Source organism: Procambarus clarkii, chromosome 23 (genome assembly GCF_040958095.1).
Source record: "Procambarus clarkii isolate CNS0578487 chromosome 23, FALCON_Pclarkii_2.0, whole genome shotgun sequence".
NCBI classification, from domain to species: domain Eukaryota; kingdom Metazoa; phylum Arthropoda; class Malacostraca; order Decapoda; family Cambaridae; genus Procambarus; species Procambarus clarkii.
The window spans coordinates 6,747,800-6,771,180 of record NC_091172.1 but is presented as its reverse complement, the minus strand read 5'-3'; the positions used below and the strand labels follow the sequence as shown (position 1 = coordinate 6,771,180).

Sequence of the window (23,381 nt, the reverse complement as noted above, 5' to 3'; positions counted from 1 at the left end):
CCACTAGGAGCCAGTGACCATTGTGTCCTAGTCTTTGACTACATGATGGAGCTCAAAATTGAGACCAAAGGACAAGAGGTATGGGAAAGGAGAGTTGATTACAGAAAAGGGGACTACCGAAGGATAAGGGACTACCTGGGAGAAGTGCAGTGGGAGGAGGAAATTAGGGGAAAGACTGCAGGATATGATGAACCAAGTCATATGGAAATGCAAGGAGGCCGAAGAGAGATTGATCCCAACAGCAAAGGAAATATGCAGGAGGGGAATATAATAACCCATGGTTTAATAGACAGTGTCAGGAAGCAAAAATGAGAAGCAGGAGGGAGTGTAGGAAGTACAGAAGACAAAGGACAGAGAACAACAGGATTACATTTAAGAGAGCTAGGAACGATTACATTAACATAAGACGAGTATCGGAAATAAATTATTAGAATGATATTGCAATCAAAGCGATAAAAACTACCTAAATTACTACATATCCATATAAGAATGAAGATGTCGGTAAACGATCAAGTGACAAGATTAAGGAAAACCGAAGGGTCATATTCAGAAAGTGACAAGGAAATCTGCGAGGCACTGAATGTTAGTTTCCATGGAGTGTTCACAACCGAGCCTGAGCAGTTCCCATTGTTAGAAGAGATTACCCTAGATGAAAGACTATCAGATATAAATGTGACAGAAGAGGAGGTAATGAAACATTTGACAACACTGGATGCAACTATGGCGGTTGGACCAGACAAAGTATCACCGTGGATACTAAAAGAGGCAGCGCAGGCCCTCAGTGTGCCTCTAGCAATGATCTTTAATGAGTCATTATGTCGGGAGAATTGCCCAGTTGCTGGAAGAAAGCAAATGTCGTACCGATTTTCAAGAAAGGAGATAGAGAGGAGGCACTTAACTACAGACCCGTATCTCTGACAAGCATCCCCTGCAAAATACTTGAAAGAATAATTAGGTCAAGACTTGTTGCACACCTGGAGAGCATTAGGTTTGTAAACAAGCACCAACATGGGTTCTGGACAGGGAAATCATGCCTAACAAACCTTTAGGAATTTTATGATAAAATAACAAGGATAAGGCAGGACAGAGATGGTTGGGCAAACTGCATATTTCTAGACTGCCAAAAGGCCTTTGATACAGTACCGCACATGAGACTGCTAATCAAACTTGAGAGGCAGGCAGGAGTAAGCAGAAAGACCCTAGCATGGGTAAGGAACTACCTTACAGGAAGGAGCCAGAGAGTATTGGTAAGAGGTGAGAAGTCGGACTGACGAACAGTAACGAGTGGAATACCACAAGGATCGGTGCTGGGATTAATTCTATTTTTAATTTACGTAAATGGTATGTTTACAGGAGTGAAATCATACATGTCAATGTTCGTGGATGACGAAAAATTAACGAGAAGAGTTGTGACAGATGAGGATTGTAGGATCCTCCAAGAGGACCTGAACAGGTTGCAAAGATGATCAGAGAAATAACTACTGGAGTTCAACACGAGTAAATGTAAAGTTATGGAAATGGGACTAGGTGATAGGAGACCAAAGGGCCAGTTCACAATAAAGAGGAACTGCCTACCTGTGACGTTTCGAGAAAGAGACCTGGGCGTGGACGTAACACCTAATCTAACTCCTGAGGCACATATAAATTGGATAACGACAGCAGCGTACTTTGTACTGGCAAAAGTTAGGACATCATTCAGAAATCTAAGTGAGGAGGCTTTTAGGGCGCTTTACACTGCCTACGTGAGACCAGTCTTAGATTATGCCGCCCCATCATGGAGTCCTCACCTGAAGAAACACATAAGTAAACTGGAAAAGGTTCAGAAGTTTGTGACGAGGCTTGTCCCAAAGTTACGAGGGATGGGATATGAAGAGCATTTGAAGAACTGAACCTTACGACACTAGAAAAAAGAGGGAAGCGGGGGATTATGATAAGACCGTATAAAATACTCAGGAGAACAGACAAAGTGGAAATAGATGAAATGTTCACACATAATAGCAATAGAAGGAGGGGACATGGGTGGAACCTGAAAACTCAGAAGAGTCACAGAGATGTTATGAAGTTTTCTTTCAGCGTGAGAGTAGTGGAAAAATGGAATGCACTTAAGGAACAGGTTGAGGAAGCAAACTCTATTTATAATTTTAAAACTAGATATGATAGGGAAAAGGGATAGGAGTCATTGCTGTAAACAACCGATGGCTAGAAAGGCATGATCCAAGAATCAATGCTCGATCCTGCAAGCCCAAATAGGTGAGTACAAATAGGTGAGTACACACACACACACACACACACACACACACACACACACACACACACACACACACACACACACACACACACACACACACACAGCCGGTGGCCGAGCGGACAGCACGCTGGACACGTGATCCTGTGGTCCTGGGTTCGATCCCCGGGCGCCGGCGAGAAACGATGGGCAGAGTTTCTTTCACCCTATGCACCTGTTACCTAGCAGTAAATAGGTACCTAGGAGTTAGTCAGCTGTCACGGGCTGCTGCCTGGGGTGTGAGTGGTGTTGAAAAAAAGTAGTAGAAACAGTTGATTGACAGTTGAGAAGCGGGCCAAAAGAGCAGAGCTCAACCCCGCAAGCACAACTAGGTGAATACACACACACACACACACTCACACTGTGTTCAGGATGCAGGCTGGAGTGAAAGGAAAGGTACTCCATTGGATAAGGGAGTAGCTAAGTAACAGAGACAGCGAGTCACTGTGAGGGGTGAGGTCTCAGATTGGTGAGACGTCACCAGTGGAGTCCCGCAGGAGTCAGTCATTGGACCTATACTGTTTCTGATATATGTAAATGATTTCCCAGATGGTATAGACTCGTTTCTCTCACTGTTTGATGATGATGCAAATATTCAAACAGACTGAATGAATGGTCCAACAAATGGCTATTAAATTTCAACCCAAGTAAATGTAAAGTAATGATACTAGGCAGTGGAAACAGAAGATCAGACACAAGATACAGAATAGAAGATGAAGTACTTCATGAAACGGACAGAGAGAAATATCTAGAAGTTACATCTGCAACATACACGAGGCTGGCTAACATCAAAACATCCTTCAGGAACCTGTGCAATGAATCACAATAAAAAATGCTAAACACTGATTGATGAAGATTAAGCCACCCAAAAGGTGACACGGGCATGAATAGTCCGTAAGTGGTGGCCCTTTTGAGCCATTACCAGTATCAAGAGCTGATACTGGAGATCAGTGGAGGTGGGAATGCACCCTGCATGACGGGAGATGTCTCCCTTGTGAATGTGTTAAGATGAAGATGAAGCCATCCAAAAGGTGGCACGGGCATGAATAGCCCGTACGTGGTGGCCCCTTTTGAACCATCACCAGTATCAATAGATGATACTGGAGATCTGTGGAGGTGCGACTGCACCCTGCGTAACGGGGTACAACATATATATATATATATATATATATATATATATATATATATATATATATATATATATATGTAATATATATATATATATATATATATATATATATATATTATATAATATAATATATATATATATATATATATATATGTCGTACCCCTATGTCAACCTAACCTAACTTTTTCGGTTACCTAACCTAACCTAACCTATAAGGATAGGTTAGGTTAGGTAAGGTTGGTTAGGTTCGGTCATATATCTACGTTAATTTTAACTCCAATAAAAAAAAATTGACCTCATACATAATGAAATGGGTAACTTTATCATTTCATAAGAAAAAAATTAGAGAAAACATATTAATTCAGGAAAACTTGGCTTATTAGGCAAATCGGGCCTTGCATAGTAGGCTGAGAAGCGCGTTCTGGCTATTAGGTACGACATATATATATATATATATGTCGTACCTAGTAGCCAGAACTCACTTCTCAGCCTACTATTCAAGGCCCGATTTGCCTAATAAGCCAAGTTTTCCTGAATTAATATATTTACTATAATTTTTTTCTTATGAAATGATAAAGCAACCATTTTCTCTATGTATGAGGTCAATTTTTTTTTATTGGAGTTAAAATTAACGTAGATATGTGCCCGAACCTAACCAACCCTACCTAACCTAACCTAACCTATATTTATAGGTAAGGTTAGGTTAGGTAGCCAAAAAAAGCTAGGTTAGGTTAGGTTAGGTAGGTTAGGTAGACGAAAAAACATTAATTCATGAAAACTTGGCTTATTAGGCAAATCGGGCCTTGAATAGTAGGCTGAGAAGTGCGTTCTGGCTATTAGGTACGACATATATATATATATATATATATATATATATATATATATATATATATATATATATATATATATGTAGTAGGCTGAGAAGTGCGTTCTGGCTATTAGGTACGACATATATATATATATATAATATAATATATATATATATATGTCGTACCTAGTAGCCAGAACGCACTTCTCAGCCTATTATGCACGGCCCGATTTGCCTAATAATCCAAGTTTTCATGAATTAATTGTTTTTCGACTACCTAACCTAGCTAACCTAACCTAACCTAACGTTTTCGGCTACCTAACCTAACCTAACCTATAAAGATAGGTTAGGTTAGGATAGGTAGGGTTGGTTAGGTTCGGTCATATATCTACGTTAATTTTAACTCCAATAAAAAAAAATTGACTTCATACATAATGAAATGGGTAGATTTATCATTTCATAAGAAAAAAATTAGAGAAAATATATTAATTCATGAAAACTTGGCTTATTAGGCAAATCGGGCCTTGCATAGTAGGCTGAGAAGTGAGTTCTGGCTACTAGGTACGACATATATATATATATATATATATATATATATAAATATATATATATATATATATATATATATATATATATATATATTATATATATATATATATATATATATATATATATGTCGTACCTAGTAGCCAGAACGCACTTCTCAGCCTACTATGCAAGGCCCGATTTGCCAAATAAGCCAAGTTTTCTTGAATTAATTGTTTTTCGACTACCTAACCTACCTAACCTAACCTAACCTAACTTTTTCCGCTACCTAACCTAACCTAACCTATAAAGATAGGTTAGGTTAGGTTAGGTAGGGTTGGTTAGGTTCGGTCATATATCTACGTTAATTTTAACTCCAATAAAAAAAAATTAACCTCATACATAATGAAATGGGTAGCTTTATCATTTCATAAGAAAAAAATTAGAGAAAATATATTAATTCATGAAAACTTGGCTTATTAGGCAAATCGGGCCTTGCATAGTAGGCTGAGAAGTGCGTTCTGGCTACTAGGTTCGACATATATATATATATATATATATATATTGGAACTTAGTTTGGTCATAGAGTATGATGTTCATTTTCGCCAGATATTCGTCTTTTTTAAGAATGACATATATTGGCGACTTGTCACCTCTCCTGACAACTATCTCCTTGTTCTCACGAAGGCTTTTAGCTGCCGCTTTAAGCTCGGGGGACAGTATGTGAGGATGTCGAGGTGTTGTTCAATGCGGGTACGGATTCTTTCGTCGATGTTGCTATTTCTCCACTCGTTTGTAGCATGAAGTAGTTGCGTTTTGTTGTCTTTGATTTCATTCTCTGCCTGTATATCTGATCACGAATCAGATCCTCGCGATATTTTATCGTGAAGGCTTGATTCCTTGCTGCTGGGTCGTGCGCTTTAATATTAGTATATTTTGGTAGCAGTTTTGATACCTTACAAGCAGAACTTATTGCAGAAGGAGGAAAGAATCGAGGCAATTACAGAAGCACCATACTGTCCCCCGAGCTTAAAGCGGCAGCTAAAGCCTTCGTGAGAACAAGGAGATAGTTGTCAGGAGAGGTGACAAGTCGCCAATATATGTCATTCTTAAAAAAGACGAATATCTGGCGAAAATAACATCATACTCTATGACCAAACTAAGTTCCAAAGGGTAACGAAGGACACTACAGCCGAATTAAAAGCAAAGGTCAACAACTGATCGAAACTGTGAACGCCAAGAAATCCGGACTCCACCTGCCAAAGATCATTGGGGAATATAAACCTGGATATGCGTATGGAAATGTCAAGACACACAAGCCTGGAAACCCACTTCGGCCAATCATTAGCCAGATACCCACACCCATGTACAGACTGGCGAAGCGACTCAACGGCCTCTGACTCCTTGTTCCTTGCGCCTTCAGCCTGAAGTCTCCAAAGGAATTTGTTGACTTACTGCGGGGCACACGGGCCAGAGGGATAAGAGCCTCGTTGGACGTAGAATCGCTGTTTACCAACGTACCTGTGGACGAGACAATCGGAATGATAGCCGACAGAGTGTATCGTGATCCAGCCTGTACTCCTCTCGACATACCAGAAAATATTCTGAGGAAACTACTCCAAGCTTGTACTAAAGAGGCACCCTTCTTGAGCCCGGATGGGCACATGTATAAGCAAGTAGATGGGGTCGCCATGGGTTCTCCCCTAGGTGTCCTATTTGCAAACTTCTACATGGGTACCATCGAGCAAAAAGTCTTAGTCGACATGAACTTGAAACCGGCCATATACTGCAGGTATGTTGACGACATTTTTACACAGGTACCTGATGTCAGACATCTGCAGAAGATGAAGGAGGCATTTGAGCAGAGTTCCGTGCTGCGTTTCACTTACGAGATGGAAAAGGATGGGAAGCTGCCCTTTCTAGATGTAACAGTCATGGAAAAGAGCGGAGGTTTCCACACTGCAGTCTACACTAAGGAAACGAACATAGGAATGTGCCTAAATGCCAACAGCGACTGCCCAGACAGGTACAAGAGGAGTGTTGTTAACGCATATGTCGACCGTGTCTCAGCCACAGCTCAGAATGGAAGCAAGTCGACGAAGAACTCTGTAGGGTAAGGCAGGTCCTAGTCAACAACGGCTTCTCCAATGGTTTCGTCGAAGACATCATAAGAAGGAAAGTGAAAAGCCATGCAACCTCTGAAGAGACAACTAACACAACACCTATACCCCCTATTAGACTATTTTACAGGAACTTATTTTCCACAGCTCATAAAACGGAGGAAAGGGTCCTGAAAGATATTGTTAATAGAAAATTATCCCTACAGACAAAAATCAGAGGATACAACTGACGATTTACTATAAAACCAGAAAAACGGCCAGCCTACTCATGAGAAACTCTCCAGACACAAAACAGAACGCTTTAAAAGAGACTAACGTCGTCTATGCCTTCAAATGCCCTCTTGGGGACTGTGAGCTCCAAAAAACCCAGTATATAGGCAAGACAACAACATCTCTTTCTAGGCGTTTAACGATGCATAAGCAACAGGGCTCCATTAAGGAACATATAATCTCTTCCCACAACCAAACCATCGCCAGAGAAATCCTAGTAAAAACACAGAAATCATCGATAGATACAGCGATAGCAGGCGGCTTGACGTTTGCGAGGCACTACACATCAAGAAGTCAACACCAGCAATCAACAGCCAATTATTGCACAACTATATTCTACCCACCTCAAGACTCCGCTCCAATATAGAAGCATCAAGAAATATGGACCAATAGGCTTTCTACAAACACTTCTATTCAATACCCATTGTTTCGTGTTCTGTCTTGTGTTGATGAAATTAATACCCTATTAATGTCACCTCTTGTTCTGTCTTGTGTTGATGAAATTAATACCCTATTAATACCACCCTTGTTCTGTCTTGTGTTGATTAATGCCACATCCACCCTTCCACCTCACTCAAATGTAGATATAAAATCGGAGATGCGTAAGTTCTATTCAGTTGTGTATTTGTAAACTAAAGTCTTTGAAAATGTAATAAGTTTTACGAAACGCGCTCGTGTCGCGTCAGACTAGAAACAAAAATGAATTTTGGAGAATTGATTTTTGATTTACCTCTAACAGTGAAAAGAAATGTACGAAAGATTGAGAAAATTCGTGTTAGAATTATTAATCTTACTTTTTCGGTCATATTTAATAATATATATATATATATATATATATATATATATATATATATATATATATATATATATATATATATATATATATATATATATATATATATTTTATTATATATATATATATATATATATATATATATATATATATATATATATATATATATTATTAAATATCAATATTAACAATATCTTTCAGGACCCTTTCCTCCGTTTTATGAGCTGCGGAAAAGAAGTATATATATATATATATATATATATATATATATATATATATATATATATATATATATATATATATATATACTATATATATATATATATATATATATATATATATATATAACTCCAGATCGTGTTATGATAATATATAAATTTATATTTAACTTTTTTCGTCAGTCATGTTCCGTTTTAGAATAATTTCTTTTTTCAGTAGGAAGATGAGCAGTTAAGTTAATAGCTTAAGTATTATCACAATGGCATAATGATTTACATAAACAACTTACTCTTAACGCAACAGGAGCAGCTTGGACTAGGCAGATATTGTAGATTGTGTCCTCATCTGTGTTACATTTGTCGCTGCAGTGGCCTCCCCTGGCTGTACACGCGCTGGTTGGAGTTTTGCAGTCTGAAAAAATTAAGTTATAATAATTAATACTCTATAGGTGTCCATATACTCTATAAACACTCTATAAACAAAAGTGTTTTGGCAATTATTAAAGATAAAAACCAGTGACTAAATTGGAAAATTACATACTTGAATACATAGTAAGTTACGAAGTCTGCGTAACAATATCTATTAAACACCCACACTAAATTCCAGAAAAAAAAAAAATATATATATATATATATATATATATATATATATATATATATATATATATATATATATATATATATATATATATATATATATATATATATATATATATATATCGTTGTAATTAACTGCCCTTGATTTTGCTCAATTAGTATATTTATTGAATCAAATGCTTTAAATAATATTCTTAGTCAATTGATTACTTTTTTAAGCACATAATTTATCACAGTCATATAAGTAAATCTTTAATGTCCCACACACCATGTAACATCTTCATACTCAGAACAACAGTATGAGACTCAAAATATATGTTACGAAAGTAAAATCTGTAGTGTTTGGCATTTATTTTTTAATGTATTGAAAAATTTATTTTTAAACAAGTTTACTGTATATCTCCAAGATTGTTTTGTTAATGATTAGTCAATAGTTTTATAGTATTTTGTTTTCCTATCATTGGAACTGCATGAACAATTATTTTTTACTATAGTAGAATGAGCAGCAGTGGAATTACAATTCTAAATATGCCATCTCTGAATTAAAGAATAATCTGTACTTTTAACGCAACAGGAGCAGCCTGGAGTGGTGCAGATATTTTTTATTGTGTCCTCATCTGTGTTACATTTGTCGCTGCAGTGGCCTCCCCTGGCTGTACACGCGCTGGTCGGAGTTTTGCAGTCTGTGACAAAAATGTTTAATTGCATTTTAATTAAGAAAGTGTTGTAGACAGTTGAAGAAGATAAAAGAGAGAGAGAGGTATAGAAGGAATCAAAGAAGGCCAGGGAGAGACCTTCTAGTGTTTTTACTGCTTAGACGCAGGTCCCTGATCAAGAAGGAAACATGATCAGAGTGATCCAAGCTGTGTCAAAGTTGTCTGAAGTGTTATTCAAAAGGATGAAGTCAACCATTTCCTTAAACACCTGTGCTTATCTGGCCCCAAACAATGGGGCCAGATAAGCACATCAACAACTGTTACATATTTGTGCAGATCTGCTGGATTCACACAAATCTCTCTAGCTGAAGGAATTTTTGCCCTCGCAATGTTGATGGTGCATATAGTTGCAAGTCACAAAGCAAAAAATCATTCAATTATTAGCAAAGTTCTTGTGACAAAATCTCAAAAACAAATAACTTTTTTATTACCAACATAGATTACTGTTTCAGGAAAGATCATTCGGCTTCTGATCTTTTGCTAATACTCTTCACAAAGTAGCATCAGTCATTGGAGGACTCCAAGACTAGTTGTGCCATAGACCTGAACACTACAGACGACTTTGATTGGGTTTATCACTTCAGAGTTCTACATATCTTCAAGCACTGTACTGTAATTATACTGTAATATTTACATATAGGAAAAAACAGCTGTACAGACAAGGCAGTAAAGATACTTCCAGTCTTATTTTGCATCCCCATACATTTTTGACAGCAGGGATTGCAAAACCTAATATGAAGGACCAGTTTGCTCCTGTCTTGAGTATGCACCGCTCTTCAATTTGGTCTTCTCCGGTGAAAGATGGCTCATCTAGGGTTTTGACCCATTCTGGTTGGAATATTGCTCAATACAGGAAAGATGTGTGAACGTATTATTATCTTCAAGGCCAACGCTCAAAAGACTCCTCAGCTGTCCCACCATCGAGGTCAACCAGAAGTTGACAAACACAAAACAAGGTGTTCAGTAACCAACAGTCTCATGCTGGCTGTGCCTTTCTATAGAACATCGCTGTATCAGCGATCATTCGTGCCTAGACTGACTCGCAGTTGGAACATGTTCACTTAACATGGACATACACGTGAAATGAATTTAACCGAACAAATGAGTTCTGTAGCACACAGCCGACTCCTGGTTCATTCTCTATCATATGTCAGAGCAATATATCATTACATTTTGTTTATTCCTGATGAGATCTATTAATAAGCTTATTATTAAATGAGTTTCTGAGATAAATCTCAAGATGACCTGATGGAGGATAATAATACCTCATAGATTGGAGAATCATTAATCCCCATATTAAGGGTTATTAGCTCGGGAACATCAATGACATTCCCAATAAACCCTAGTTCAAGTTAAAAAACAGAGTGAAAGAAAGAGAGAGAGAGAGAGAGAGAGAGAGAGAGAGAGAGAGAGAGAGAGAGAGAGAGAGAGAGAGAGAGAGAGAGAGAGAGAGAGAGAGAGAGAGAGAGAGAGAGAGAGAGAGAGGGAGAGACAGAGAGAGACAGAGAGACAGAGAGAGAGAGACAGAGAGAGAGAGACAGAGAGAGAGAGACAGAGAGAGAGAGATAAATAGAGACAGAAAGACAGAGAGAACTTTTTATTCAAAGGTGCAAAGCTTCAATGAGACGATAATATGGATTTTTTTATGACATGAACTAATTTAATAAAACATTTTCATTTATTAACGTAAACAACGGGAATTGCAATGTTGGCATTTGTTAACTAATGTACCAAACAAACATTTAACTCTTCAAAGAAAATGTTAATAAAACTTCAAATGTTCATTAATGGAAACCAAGAATCTATGAAATGCACTTGCATGATTCATGATTATTTCAAACAACTTTTCTTTAAAGAGAGACATGAAGGTTCTTTAAACAGCTTTCAACTTTTCATTATACTGCTTAATGAATAAAACTACTTGATTAATAATTCAATTACAAAAATAACTTATTTAATGTATTACAAGCATAAATTATTTCATTATAATATTTTGTTGAGACACCAAATCATTGAATCGACATTTAAATTTTATATTTAATTTAAATTTTTCATTGATTTTTTTTTCACCTGCGTATTCAGAATAATTGCTGTTAAATTCAGGAAAAATATCAGTGAAGTTATTACATAAAATATTATCTTTATAAATACGATTTACAAGGAAAATCTTACTTTTAACGCAACAGGAGCAGCCTGGACTACTGCAGATATTGTTGACTGTGTCCTCATCTGCGTTGCATGTGTCGCTGCAGTGGCCTCCCCTGGCTAAACACGCGCTGGTCGAGATTTTACAGTCTGTAACAATATTTAATGCCATTTTATATTATTAAACGTGTTCTAGGCTATTACTGTAAATTGAATATGAGAGAGAGAGAAGGTAAACAGAGAGATAGAGATAAGGAGAAATTAAGTAAGAAAGCTAATTAAACAAAATGCAGGAACTGTTGAAGAAGAGTTATAACATGTTATTTATTAAACAAAATTAATTATGTCTACTTATTAATACAATATCAATATTTAAACAATTTCCAAAATTTTAAGCCCACGTTATTGCACTTTTGAAAATTTGCAAACTAATGTAGTAGACAAGAATGTTCAGTCTCTGTTAAAAGAAGTTCAGTCTCCTTAACCACCAACAAAGAAAGAAAAGAAGATTTAGGGTGACATAATAGAAGTGCACATATGGATGAATGAAGTAATATGCCAAAGGGAATATTAGAAAGGTATAAGGAGTGTAAACACATAATGAAATACAAAACAATGGGTATAAACTGGGTAAGTTTCAATTTTTTTAAATGAAGGGTCTTTTAATCCCTGGATAGTTTTCTCAAAGGTCCTCCATAACTCTGCATAGTTCTATTAAAAGGTCCTCCATAACTCTACATAGTTTTATCAAAGGTCCTCCATAACTCTGCATAGTTCTATTAAAAGGTCCTCCATAACTCTGCCTAGTTTTATCGAAGGGCCTTCCTAACCCCCTACATAGTCACTCTGGATAGATTGAAACTCAGCTGACATAGGTCAGTGGGTCGAAGCGTCGACTGAAAAGTTTTAATATAAAAGAAAGCTTGCTCTAACCAGATGATCCTTTAAAGATTTATTCTTCCTTAATGCTAACATTGGAGGCCTCTGTGGAACGATAAGCCATGCGGGATGTTCTCTATACATGTTTTTAAGCCATTCCCACATATCTCTTATTCTGTTGTAGGGGGCATGCAATTCCTGGAAAATTACAAGAGAGGTAAGATCACTCTCTCATTAACGTCGCATCTCTGTCCCGCGTCCAGTAGAATCTGCTTGTTTCTCTCATGCAGTTTTATGTACCTTGAGCTAATTTAAATACAATTTACATTCGCTCTGCTTCCCAGGACCTTCGTTACTACTGCTAGAATAACATCATTTAGGTTTCCTCTACTTCTGAATAATGTCCAAAGGTTTTGGACATTTTTGGACTGTCCACTGACACAAGGAATTATTATTATTATATAATAATAATAATAATAATAATAATAATAAATAATAAATTTTTATTCCGGAAAAGTACATACGTTGTTGATTTACAAACATAATGTTGGATTTATAGATAGAGCTGGTACATACAATACCTAAAGCCACTAATACGCATAGCGTTTCGGGCAAACATATCATAATATATATATATATATATATATATATATATATATATATATATATATATATATATATATATATATATATATATATATATATATATATATATGTATATATATATATATATATATATATATATATATATATATATATATATATATATATATATATATATATTTATATATATATATATATATATATATATATATATATATATATATATATATTATATGTATATTATAAATATATATATGTCGTACCTAATAGCCAGAACGCATTTATCAGACTACTATGCAAGGCCCAATTTGCCTAATAAGCCAAGTTTTCCTGAATTAATATATTTTCCCTAATTTTTTCTTATGAAATGATAAAACTACCCATTTCATTATGTATGAGGCCAATTTTTTTTTATTGGAGTTAAAATTAACGTAGATATATGACCGAACCTAACCAACCCTACCTAACCAAACCTAACCTATCTTTATAGGTTAGGTTAGATTAGGTAGCCGAAAAAGTTAGGTGAGGTTAGGTTAGGTAGGTTAGGTAGTCGAAAAACAATTAATTCATGAAAACTTAGCTTATTAGGCAAATCAGGCCTTGCATAGTAGGCTGAGAAGTGCGTTCTGGCTACTAGGTACGACATATATATATATATATATATATATATATATATATATATATATATGCGAACAAGCCTGAATGGTCCCCAGGACATATGCAACTGAAAACTCACACCCCAGAAGTGACTCGAACCCATACTCCCAGAAGCAACGCAACTGGTATGTACAAGACGCCTTAATCCACTTGACCATCACGACCGGACATAATGAGGTGATAGCCGAGGCTATATGAACCACCCCACCGCCGGCACTCGGATAGTTATCTTGGGCATAGCATTTTACCAAATCACCTCATTCTTTGGGGCACACGTGAGGAACACAAATGCGAACAAGCCTGAATGGTCCCCAGGACATATGCAACTGAAAACTCACACCCCAGAAGTGACTCGAACCCATACTCCCAGAAGCAACGCAACTGGTATGTACAAGACGCCTTAATCCACTTGACCATCACGACCGGACATAATGAGGTGATAGCCGAGGCTATATGAACCACCCCACTGCCGGCACTCGGATAGTTATCTTGGGCATAGCATTTTACCAAATCACCTCATTCTTTGGGGCACACGTGAGGAACACAAATGCGAACAAGCCTGAATGGTCCCCAGGACATATGCAACTGAAAACTCACACCCCAGAAGTGACTCGAACCCATACTCCCAGAAGCAACGCAACTGGTATGTACAAGACGCCTTAATCCACTTGACCATCACGACCGGACATAATGAGGTGATAGCCGAGGCTATATGAACCACCCCACCGCCGGCACTCGGATAGTTATCTTGGGCATAGCATTTTACCAAATCACCTCATTCTTTGGGGCACACGTGAGGAACACAAATGCGAACAAGCCTGAATGGTCCCCAGGACATATGCAACTGAAAACTCACACCCCAGAAGTGACTCGAACCCATACTCCCAGAAGCAACGCAACTGGTATGTACAAGACGCCTTAATCCACTTGTACATACCAGTTGCGTTGCTTCTGGGAGTATGGGTTCGAGTCACTTCTGGGGTGTGAGTTTTCAGTTGCATATGTCCTGGGGACCATTCAGGCTTGTTCGCATTTGTGTTCCTCACGTGTGCCCCAAAGAATGAGGTGATTTGGTAAAATGCTATGCCCAAGATAACTATCCGAGTGCCGGCGGTGGGGTGGTTCATATAGCCTCGGCTATCACCTCATTATGTCCGGTCGTGATGGTCAAGTGGATTAAGGCGTCTTGTACATACCAGTTGCGTTGCTTCTGGGAGTATGGGTTCGAGTCACTTCTGGGGTGTGAGTTTTCAGTTGCATATGTCCTGGGGACCATTCAGGCTTGTTCGCATTTGTGTTCCTCACGTGTGCCCCAAAGAATGAGGTGATTTGGTAAAATGCTATGCCCAAGATAACTATCCGAGTGCCGGCGGTGGGGTGGTTCATATAGCCTCGGCTATCACCTCATTATGTCCGGTCGTGATGGTCAAGTGGATTAAGGCGTCTTGTACATACCAGTTGCGTTGCTTCTGGGAGTATGGGTTCGAGTCACTTCTGGGGTGTGAGTTTTCAGTTGCATATGTCCTGGGGACCATTCAGGCTTGTTCGCATTTGTGTTCCTCACGTGTGCCCCAAAGAATGAGGTGATTTGGTAAAATGCTATGCCCAAGATAACTATCCGAGTGCCGGCGGTGGGGTGGTTCATATAGCCTCGGCTATCACCTCATTATGTCCGGTCGTGATGGTCAAGTGGATTAAGGCGTCTTGTACATACCAGTTGCGTTGCTTCTGGGAGTATGGGTTCGAGTCACTTCTGGGGTGTGAGTTTTCAGTTGCATATGTCCTGGGGACCATTCAGGCTTGTTCGCATTTGTGTTCCTCACGTGTGCCCCAAAGAATGAGGTGATTTGGTAAAATGCTATGCCCAAGATAACTATCCGAGTGCCGGCGGTGGGGTGGTTCATATAGCCTCGGCTATCACCTCATTATGTCCGGTCGTGATGGTCATGTGGATTAAGGCGTCTTGTACATACCAGTTGCGTTGCTTCTGGGAGTATGGGTTCGAGTCACTTCTGGGGTGTGAGTTTTCAGTTATATATATATATATATATATATATATATATATATATATATATATATATATATATATATATATATATATATATATATATATATATATATATATATATATATATATAAGCTAGAGCCTACATTGCCAACATTACGGATGAAAAAGCCCTGATTAAGCTAGACTTCAAAAATGCTTTCAATCTGGTTAGAAGGGATGCAGTACTCAGTGCGGTTCATCGCCTTTTTCCTTCCCTCTACCCGTTTGTAAACTCATGCTACAGCAAGAATCTAACTCTGCTTTTTGGGGAACATGAAATTGAATCACAAGAAGGTGTCCAACAGGGTGACCCCCTTGCTCCTTTTCTTTTATGCCTAGTCATCAAGGAAGTCACCGATAACCTGTCCAGTGAGCTCAACATTTGGTTTATGGACGATGGTACTCTAACTGGCTCCCCAGCCTCACTCTTGGACGACATAAGAATAATTCAGGAGCAAGGAGCAAGCCTAGGTCTTACCCTGAACCCTTGCAAGTGCGAAATAACCTCCACCAACCAGCGCATAATAGAGCAAATAAAGGTTGTTTTGCCTGACATTCATACAACCAACCCTGAGGACAGCACACTCCTAGATGCTCCTCTTGGAAGGAATGCCATCGACGGGGTCCTTCGTAAGAAGATCACTGACCCGAAGAGGATGAACGAGAGGACTGAAGACATCGATGCTCATGATGCACTTTACCTCATCACCAGACGCTTGTCCCTCCCCAGGCTGACCTACTTTCTAAGATGTTCGCCATCTTTCAACAATATTAAATTAGAAGAGTGCGACAGCTTGCTGAAATCAACAATAGAAAAAGCCCTCAATCTTTCCTTCAGCGACTCACAGTGGAAACAGGCCTCCCTTCCTGTCAGACTCGGGGGCCTTGGCGTGCGCACAGCAACACAAATTGCTGTACCAGCGTTTCTGTCCTCTTCAGTGGGGTCTGACAACTTGGTGAAGGAAATCCTACCTGAGCACCTAGTTCAACAGGCAGGGTACATGATCCCAGCTTCACAGACTGCACAACCAAATGGGTCTCTCTTGCAGGACCAGCACCCCAACCTCCGCCTTCTGAAGCCCATAAGCAATCCAGCTGGGATCGCCCCATTGCCGACCAAGAAGCTGCGACTTTGCTAGAAGCTGCGACAACACCACATGACACTGCCCGATTTGGAGATGTAGCAGCTCCCCATGCAGGTGATTTCCTATTAGCAACCCTAATGTCAGCAACTGGCACCCGTCTCACACCGCAGGCCCTCCGAATTGCCGTGTTTCTCCGCCATGCTGCCCCAATCCACACCGAATACAGGTGTATTTGCGGCGAGGCAGAGGCCGACAGGTACGGACGGCATGTCCTTCTCTGCCAAAGGACAGGAGGATGGCATGAAAGACACAGCGAGGTCAATGACATTATTAATAGAAGCATTACAACAGCCGGTTGTCCAGCAGAGAGAGAGCCCTGTTACCTAATGTCCTGCAACTCTGATGAACCTGTCGGCCGCCCAGACGGAATCACGGTGAACCCCTGGAAGAATGGTAGATAGTTGGTGTGGGACTTCACTTGCGTTTCAACTTCAGCCAATACCTATGTTGACTTCAGTGCTACACAAGCAGGAGCTGCCAATCACCGGGAAGCAGCAAAGTCACGTAAATACAGAGACCTTGAGCACCACTACAATTTTGTCCCCATTGCTTCAGAGACACTTGGTGCCTGGGGTAAAAGTGCTGCTAGCTTTTTGAAGGAGTTCGGATCCTAAGCTAATCGAAACAACCAGAGACCCTAGAGCTGCCAGTTTTCTTTTTCAGCGCCTTAGTGTGGCAATCCAGAGAGGAAATGCTCACTGCATCCATGGTTCCTGCCCGCCATCTGAGGAGCTGAAAGAGCTATACAACTTGTGACAAGCAGCCTTGTACCCTGCATGTAATCAAAATTGTAACTTTTTTGTGTAATGACATTTTCAAATAAAGTTAGATAAATATACACACATACTAAAAGAATAGGGGTGGTAAGAGAAGAAAATATAAGTGTTCAGTGAAGATCCACAAGTTCTTCTCTGAGTACTCTTTATTTTCTTCTCCGAGGCTATGGGTCCCTACACTTGCACCAGAGGTGGTACCCCTTCTAGGTATTAATATATATATATATATATATATATATATATATATATATATATATATATATATATATATATATATATATATATATATATATATATATATATATATGTATATATATATATATATATATATATATATATATATATATATATATATATATATATATATATATATATATATATATATATATATATATTATTAAATATGACCGAAAAAGTAAGATTAATAATTCTAACACGAATTTTCTCAATCTTTCGTACATTTCGCTTCACTGTTGGAGGTAAATAAAAATCAATTCCCCAAAATTCATTTTTATTTCTAGTCTGACGCGACACGAGCGCGTTTCGTAAAACTTATTACATTTTCAAAGACTTTAGTTCACAAATACACAACTGAATAGAACTTACGCATCTCCGATTTTATATCTACATTTGAGTGAGGTGAAAGGGGTGATGTGGCATTAACACAAGACAGAACAAGATGTGGTATTAATAGGGTATTAATTTCATCAACACAAGACAGAACAAGAGTATTAATAGGGTATTAATTTCATCAACACAAGACAGAACACGAAACAATGGATATTGAATAGAAGTGTTTGTAGAAAGCCTATTGGTCCATATTTCTTGATGCTTCTATATTGGAGCGGAGTCTTGAGGTGGGCAGAATATAGTTGTGCAATAATTGGCTGTTGATTACTGGTGTTGACTTCTTGATGTGTAGTGCCTCGCAAACGTCAAGCCGCCTGCTATCGCTGTATCTATCGATGATTTCTGTGTTGTTTACTAGGATTTCTCTGGCGATGGTTTGGTTGTGGGAAGAGATTATATGTTCCTTAATTTCTCCATTATATATATATATATATATATATATATATATATATATATATATATATATATATATATATATATATATATAATGGAGAAATATATATATTTCTCCATTATATATATATATATATATATATATATATATATATATATATATATATATATATATATATATATATATATATGTCGTACCTAGTAGCCAGAACTCACTTCTCAGCCTACTATGCAAGGCCTGATTTGCCTAATAAGCCAAGTTTTCATGAATTAATGTTTTTTCGACTACCAAACCTACCTAACCTAACCTAACCTAACTTTTTCGGCTACCTAACCTAACCTAACCTATAAAGATAGGTTAGGTTAGGTAGGGTTGGTTAGGTTCGGTCATATATCTACGTTAATTTTTACTCCAATAAAAAAAAATTGACCTCATACATAATGAAATGGGTAGCTTTATCATTTCATGAGAAAATATTTAGAGAAAATATATTAATTCAGGAAAACTTGGCTTATTAGGCAAATCGGGCCTTGCATAGTAGTAGCTGAGAATAGCGTTCTGGCTACTAGGTACGACATATATATATATATATATATATATATATATATATATATATATATATATATATATATATATATATATATATATATATGTCGTACCTAGTAGCCAGAACGCACTTCTCTGCCTAATATGCAAGGCCCGATTTGCCTAATAAGCCAAGTTTTCATGAATTAATTGTTTTTCAACTACCTAACCTACCTAACCTAACCTAACCTAACCTTTTCGGCTACCTAACCTAACCTAATCTATAAAGATAGGTTAGGTTAGGTTAGGTAGGGTTGGTTAGGTTCGGTCATATATCTACGTTAATTTTAACTCCAATAAAAAAATATTGACCTCATACATAATGAAATGTGTAGCTTTATCATTTCATAAGAAAAAAAATTGAGAAAATATATTAATTCAGGAAAACTTGGCTTATTAGGCAAATCGGGCCTTGCATAGTAGGCCGAGAAGTGCGTTCTGGCTACTAGGTACGACATATATATATATATATATATATATATATATATATATATATATATATATATATATATATATATATATATATATATACATACATATATATATATATATATATATATATATATATATATATATATATATATATATATATATATATATATATGTCGTACCTAGTAGCCAGAACTCGCTTATCAGCCTACTATGCAAGGCCCAATTTGACTAATAAGCCAAGTTTTCATGAATTAATTGTTTTTCGGCTACCTAACCTACCTAACCTAACCTAACTTTTTCGGCTACCTAACCTAACCTAACCTAACCTATAAAGATAGGTTAGGTTAGGTTAGGTAGGGTTGGTTAGGTTTGGTCATATATCTACGTTAATTTAAACTCCAATAAAAAAAAATTGACCTCATACATAATGAAATTTGTAGATTTATCATTTCATAAGAGCAAAATTAGAGAAAATATATTAATTCAGGAAAACTTGGCTTATTAGGCAAATCGGGCCTTGCATAGTAGGCTGACAAGTGCGTTCTGGCTATTAGGTACGACATATATATATATATACATATATATATATATATATATATATATATATATATATATATATATATATATATATATATATATATATATATATATATATATATATATATATATATATATATATATATATATATATATATAGTATATGTCGTACCTAGTAGCCAGAACGCACTTCTCAGCCTACTATGCAAGGCCCGATTTGCATAATAAGCCAAGTTTTCCTGAATTAATATATTTTCTCTATTTTTTTTCTTATGAAATGATAAAGCTACCTATTTCGTTATGTATGAGGTCAATTTTTTTTATTGGAGTTAAAATTAATCTAGATATATGACCGAACCTAACCAACCCTACCTAACCTAACCTAACCAACCCTACCCAACCTAATCTAACCAACCCTACCTAACCTAACCTAACCTATCTTAACCGAACCTAAAGTAACACAAGTAAATAAATTATGGTCTTAATATAAAATAATAATAATAATAATTCAAATAAACTATTTGGAAAAAAATTATTGGAAATAAAGAAAATCACTCGGCCTATTAGGCAAATCCGGCGTTGCATAGTAGGTCGAGAAGTGCGTTCTGGCCACTAGGTACGACATATATATGTCGTTTTGTCCTACAGACAAAAATCAGAAGATACAATTGACCATTTACTATAAAACCATAAAAACGGCCAACCTACTCATGAAAAACTCTCCAGACAAAGAGCACAACGCCTTAAAGGAGACTAACGTCGTCTATGCCTTCAAATGTCCACTTGGGGACTGTAAGCCACAAAGAACTAAGTGTATAGGCAAGACAACAACATCTCTTTCCACGCGATTAACAATGCATAAGCAACAGGGCTCCATTAGGTTTAAGTTTCATGGCCCTAGAACTGGCAAGCAGGGGGTTGAAGACAGGGGCGAGGATGCAGAAATCTTGAGCTAGGAACTGGAGACGAGGTGAAGAGGGGAGATGAAAGATCGGTGGCCCAACCACCGTGGGTAAGAATTGCAGCTGATGCTGTGGTGTGGTGGTAGAGTGGAGTTCTCATGGGTGCTCGCTGGTGTGTCTTGTAGGAGGCAGGGCTTCTCGTCGCGGTGTTCTTTACAGCATTACGTTGGTGTTCTACTGATTACTTGATTTACTCGGGCGCAGATCGTCGGTGTACTTCTTCCCAGGCCTCCTGGCCTGTTTGTTGGTCTTGCTTCGCGTTGGTACGGTGAGGCTATCGTTGGAGGTAGCTTCCAGCCTGAAATCTTTAGTTGTGTAGGAGTCCTTCAGTGGAGGAGGTAGTGTTCCAACCGGGATGTCCTCATCTGACGAGTCAGCTGACTCAGAAGTAGATGCAGGGAATCTTGAGGGATGAGTTCTTGCCTGTTGAGGCTTAATGGGACCTGCAGCTGATTTAGGACGTTGAGAGGGTTCGCACACGAGAGGTGGAACTGTGGCAGTTGTCGATAGAGGAGGCGTCGGCGTCTGGGTGTCTTGTGATAAAGTTGCTGGAGGAGCAGGCTTTGCAGCTGTTGATAGTAGATCCGTGAGCACGGCGGCGTTCACGGTGATGTCAGGGACCGAAACTGTATCTTGAGAACTTGAAGTGGTGTTGGTGAAGACTTCCTCTGGAACTATGAAAGCTGGAAAACCATTTGCTTTGTATAGAATATTTAATATTCTTACGTATTCCTGGAGGTTATTGCAAGCTATCATGCTGGCCGCTGATGTTAACGCTTGAACTGTGCTGTACAGTGGTTGGTCGGTGTGAGCCGGAGGTGGCGTCGGCTGGCTCGATGAGTTGCTGGCTGGTGTTTGGGAACTGGCTCCCCATTGGCTGGTAGTAGCAGTGGGACGTCCTCCCGGAAGCTCCGGGAAAATGGTGGCTTGGGCGTTGAAACCTGAAGTAGAGGTGGTCGCTGATTGGCTTGTTGCTTCAGAGGTACTGGCTCCGGTAGAAGATGTGGATTTCTCCATGTTTTTGATGACATCTTGTCTATGAGGACAACGTATGGAGATTGCAGGATGGTCGCTTTTGCAAAGTAAACAGCATAGTGTTTCTGACTTGCAGATGGAGTAATGGTGGTCAGCTGAGCAGAGGCTCCACTTCTGAATACGCTGGGTACATTTGCTGGTGGAGTGGGTGTACTCGTAGCACCGGAGGCACTGGTTGACGATGTGAAAACGTTCCATCTTCACACGGAATGACGGAATGTGAATACCAAAGCTGTAAACACCATTTCTGGTAGCCATAGTAGCCGCAGCTACGGTCTCGAAGGTCAGCTTCAGGGAGTGATTTCTGTTGAAGAAGTGAGCTTCGTGAAGCCCTAAGTTCGGGTTTGATTCCTTGAAGTCGTGCATGAATGCGCTTTCATCTGCTTCATCTTGTTCCACGATCCATTGGCTGAGATCATGAATAACGACAGAGCGTGCAGCCGGTACTGGCATGGGAAGTTCAGATAAAGATGTTGATTGGAGAAATTGACGCTGAAAAAACAGAAGTTTGTCGACTTCCTCCTCACTATAATAGAAGAAGAGGATGTCCGTGCCTTCCTGTTTGATGTCGTTAGGTGTCACTCCTGCAATGTCTTTAAAAAGCTTCAGGAGTGATGTCTTGGAGAATGGTTGCTCGTTAAGAGGCGTTCCCCGGATCTTGTAGCGTTTGTGGCGCATGGTGAACTTCCTGGTGGCCGATGAGTCTCTCTCAAAGACTGGAGATGGAGATGGCCTCCTGTCTTTACTCGGCATAAAATACCAAGTTAGGAGTGGGGTCTGACCATCTAGAGAGACGCAAGTCTTCTGCCAATTATTTACCCACTCTGCAGTGATAGGTGCGAGAGAGAAGAGCTGGAGCAACGAGAACACGTCCGGCCGTGACGGTTGCAAGTTGCTGAATCCGTGATCTCTTCCCATAACCAGACTATCACCAGAGAAGTCGTAACAAACAATACAGAAATCATCAATAGATACAGCGATAGCAGGCGGCTTGACATCTGCGAGGCACTACACATCAAAAAGTCAACACCAGCAATCAACAGCCAATTAATGCACAACTATATTCTACCCACTTCAAGACTCCGTACCAATAT

At 38.5% G+C, this 23,381-nt stretch overlaps 1 protein-coding gene across 1 annotated transcript in view; it reads right to left on the bottom strand.

The window, feature by feature from the left end:
• Positions 1–3,032: 3,032 nt before the first annotated feature.
• The window catches only part of LOC123751259 (keratin-associated protein 5-1-like), a 110,035-nt gene continuing 89,686 nt past the window's right edge, over positions 3,033–23,381 (bottom strand). The window contains exons 7-10 of the mRNA XM_069329622.1: positions 11,633–11,755; positions 9,305–9,427; positions 8,438–8,559; positions 3,033–3,092 (exon numbers count right to left, since the gene is read on the bottom strand). Of these exons, the coding sequence (XP_069185723.1) occupies positions 3,033–3,092; positions 8,438–8,559; positions 9,305–9,427; positions 11,633–11,755 (428 nt within the window). The remainder of the gene's footprint in view (positions 3,093–8,437; positions 8,560–9,304; positions 9,428–11,632; positions 11,756–23,381) is intronic.